The following is a 3,933-nucleotide window of genomic DNA, read 5'->3' on the forward strand; positions in this document are numbered from 1 at the left end:
GCTCTGATGATCAATCCTGTGACGAAGCACCATGTTCACCCTGGAGAAGGTGCTCTGATCGGGCCAGTGAACACGAGCTGGTGTTTTAGAAGGAAAGCCTGGGTCACTTTCCAGCCAGCCAGTTGCCTGAGCGTGGCACAAGGGCATTTTTTTGAAGATGGGCGGTCGTCGGCACACGCCGTAACCCGCTCGATCACAGGGAGCAGAGCACTGCAGCCACGGGACATCTGCACCGCGGTCTTGCCTCTGCAGGTTGCCTTTGCACCGGGCAGGGCTGCGTGCGACCCTGCAGACCCCTGCCCAAGTCACTGGTGCAGCTAAAGCAGGCATGGCTTACTGTCGGGGAACATACCTGAGAAAGGAGGCCCGGCGCTTCCCTCCAGGACTAGATGGGCCACTGGCTGTGAAACCAGTTCAGTGATTTTGCTTTCTAGTGACAGGAAAGCCAAGGGAGAGGGGACACATCACGTGTCAAGACCATCACCAAGGCAAGAGGCTGGTGTCCTTGGACAGGACGGGGCTAATGAAAGCAGGAGATGTCTGCGAGTGCCCAAGCACCCGGGGATCCCTGCAGATACCAGGGAGGGGGCGCCCAGCTGCTGCCAACATCGAGCCCTGATAACAGATGCGAATTCATGAAAGAAACACAAACAGTGGGAGTGAGGTAATGGCAAAGATTTCATTAGTGCAATTAACATTGATAATGGTATGTTCTTTAATAGAATTTAAATAAGGCTTTGAATAATTACACACACTAAAACTAACATCCCATAACCTTATTCCGCATGGAAAAGCAGCAGAAACAACCTTCTGTACTGTACAAGGTCTGATTATGAACAATTACATTCAAGAAAAGATGGATTCCCTCCTCCCCCCCTCCCCACCCCGCCAAAAAACGTTTGTTGCATCGTCCGTGTTAATGTTCGTTTGCTCCCTCGGTGCGAGAGCGAAGAGCAGGGACACAGTACGGAGGCCCGTGGGTTTGACCAGCGAAAAATACCAACTAGCACTTCCCTACCTGGGGTCTCTCCCCATTTCTTTAGTGATGGAAGCTCGTGGAAAGAGCAACTGGATTTTCTACGTGGAGGAAGGGAATTTCCCCTCTGCCCACCCAAAATAATTGTGCATAATTATGGAAGCCAGTGGGGGGTAAAGAAAAAAAGACATGGGCATGTGCGTTTATGGCTCACATTCTCCATTAGAAACTACACACGAACAAAGGGGGCTGGGAAGGGGGGTGGGGAGGCAAGAACCAAAGCAGCATATGAAATAGTAATATACTGTTTCAAAATCTGCACCGTCCTGCAGAATCAGGATTTATAATTTATTTGTACTGTTCTCAACAGATCCAATCTATGCTGGATATGTAAAAAACGCCAGACAGTCACCAAAAAAGCAACCAACCAACCAACAAAAAAAAAAAGGAAGAACCCCTACATATTGTAAAGTTGGTTTTTTTTTTTTAAAAAAAAAGAAAAAAAATAATGCCAGCAAAAGCTCAGAAAAATTTGTCGTCGATTCTGAAATGAGGCCTCGTGACGTCGTCTGGGTTGATGAAGACGGAGATGGATTTCCCCGGGTTTTCAGTCACTAGCTGTTGCAGTTTTTTGGCTAACCGGTCGTCGGGCTGGTTGGAGTCCCCGCCGTCCGACTGCGGGGAGGGGATGCTGGTGGTGCTGCCTCGCCTTTGGAGCTCGAGCGTGAGCCGGTTGGCCGCCTTGACATGCTCGATGGCAGTTCGGAGGTGTTCGGTGGGGTCCGAGCGGACCGAGGACAGCTTCCGCGCGTGCAGCATCACCGTCTCCTCGGAGAGGTGCTCCAGCATGTTGCACTGAGGGATGAAATAATTGGGGCACATCTTATTGACCAAGCAATGCTGCAGGTCGTCGATGAGGCCCAGCAAGAAATGGGCAGCATAATCCTCTTGGGCCAAGTAATTGGCAGGTAGCCTGTCACAGGCCCAGAGCATCATGCTCCGCAGGTGATACGGACTGATGGCTTTGGGCCGGGAGAGGAGTTTGATGATGATCGCCTTGCAGGCCTGGTAGGCTTGCATGAGGCTGCTGGAGATGCACTTTTTCAGCTGCACTTCGCTCCTGGCAAACGACAGCCGCCACTCGTTGTCCTTCTTCCCCTTGTAGGAACACGCAGGCACGAGGTAAAACCCACTGATGACTTCCTCCTCCGTAATCTTGCCGTCCCAGAAGTGGTTCTCCATCAGCCAGCTCTGGGCCACGGCCGGCCAGCCTTTGAAAGACACCACGGGGACAATGTCATACAGCATCCGGCTGCTGCCCACTCCCAAGATGATGGAGATGATCGTCCCGTTCTTCTCCACCTTCTCTACCTTTGGCATCCCACGCTGCGGCTTCTTCTGGATCTCGGACAGGACGATGCTGATGGAGTCGTAGAACCAGTCCGCCACCTTTGTCGGAGAGAAGAAGTAATTGGTAGCCCCGTTGATGTGGTCCACGATCGTGCAGCAGTCTTTCCACTTGCTTATAGTGCCCTCGTCAAAGAGCCGAAGGCTGAGCCACGAGTGGCACAAAGCCGAGTGCCGCATGTCCAGCGTGACCGGCTGGTTTCGGTCGTGCAGCTTCAGAGCAGGCACCAGGAGGGTGAAGTCCATGTCGTAGTCCGTGCCACGAGCGTACACGTTTAACTCATCGAGGTCGAGATCCACTACGCCCTCCCGGACGCCGCCCGAAAGCAACAAGTACTCGTTGGCTACTGGGAGCTTTTGGTCCAGTTTCTGCACCATGCCTGCAAGAGAAAGGAGAAGTCATTGCAGAAAGCAGCGGGGATTTGGGGATATTGCACTTAATGCACATTAAAAGACTGCATGCATCAAAGAGGGCGTAAGACAAGCACAGGAACCCACCACCGCACTTGATGGAGATGTTAGACATGATGCCTCCTTGTCAAGTGCAAAGCCAGCCCCTGTTCCCATGGACCTCAACCCTGGGGTAGGGCTTTAGAGTAAAACAGGTCAGGCCCAAGCAATACACTTAGCAATATGGAAACAGCGTAAAAGGCTTGGGAGCACCACCCAGTTAGTTCCAGGTCTAAACGCAGCCCTCTTCGCCATCCTCAAAACCAGTGTTGCAGCTATCTAGATATCCTGGCATCCATCATGCCAGTATCCACATACGCCCGACCCACTAGAAATGAAAAAAGAAAAAACACACTCCTCTCCATCCTTCCACAAGCCGATGGGGTGTGTTGCATCTACTGCATGCACCAATCCAGCTGTGGACGCACACATATTTTTGCTTGCATGTAAACGAGAACTCCAAAAATGCGCCCAATTCAAAACCCGGCCGAGTGCCCCTTGCTACCAAACAACTTGGAGGTAAACAGACTATTTCAACTTTTCTCTGAGCCTAATCGGCATATAAAATGAGATTTTACCACCTTCAACTCTCCTAGGAAATATCAACTTTCATTTCTGCCCAGGAGAACTTTTACAATCTTTTCTCCCATGCCTGAAGAAGGGTGCTTGTGCCCGAATGCTTGCAATTAAAGCAATTTTTTTCACAAAAATCTAGTTGGTTTAATAACAGATATCACCTCTACCATGAATCCTGACTCTTTGCTACCAATACACCCAGACCCCACTCTGCTTCTTAGTAGGGAGCAGAAAGCAGAGCAGCAAATCAGGCAGGGACCATGGGGCAGGGAGCAGACTGCAGAGGAACGAATCAGGCGGGAAGCACAGAGCAACAGCTGGGTAGCTCTCAGGGTGGGCACAGGGCTTAATTTAACGCGACAGGTCTGCTTCATGCCTGGGGCTCGGGTCAGGGACATCACGGAGAGGATCCCGGCCTACATCCGACCTGCAGGCCAGTGCCCCACGGTTGTCATCCACGTGGGGACGAATGACGGGGCCAGGGGCAACCCTGACCGCATTATGAAGGATTTCGAGGCTCTGGG

The 3,933-nt window shown here is 51.7% G+C and overlaps 1 protein-coding gene across 1 annotated transcript in view; it reads right to left on the reverse strand.

Annotated features, from left to right (window-relative positions):
- Positions 1-659: 659 nt before the first annotated feature.
- MB21D2 (Mab-21 domain containing 2) overlaps positions 660-3,933 on the reverse strand; it is a 59,793-nt gene continuing 56,519 nt past the window's right edge. The window contains exon 2 of the mRNA XM_019532925.1: positions 660-2,763. Within this exon, the coding sequence (XP_019388470.1) occupies positions 1,499-2,763 (1,265 nt within the window). The 3' untranslated portion in view covers positions 660-1,498. The remainder of the gene's footprint in view (positions 2,764-3,933) is intronic.

Source organism: Crocodylus porosus, unplaced genomic scaffold (assembly GCF_001723895.1).
Source record: "Crocodylus porosus isolate Cpor-Errol unplaced genomic scaffold, CroPor_comp1, whole genome shotgun sequence".
NCBI lineage: Eukaryota > Metazoa > Chordata > Crocodylia > Crocodylidae > Crocodylus > Crocodylus porosus.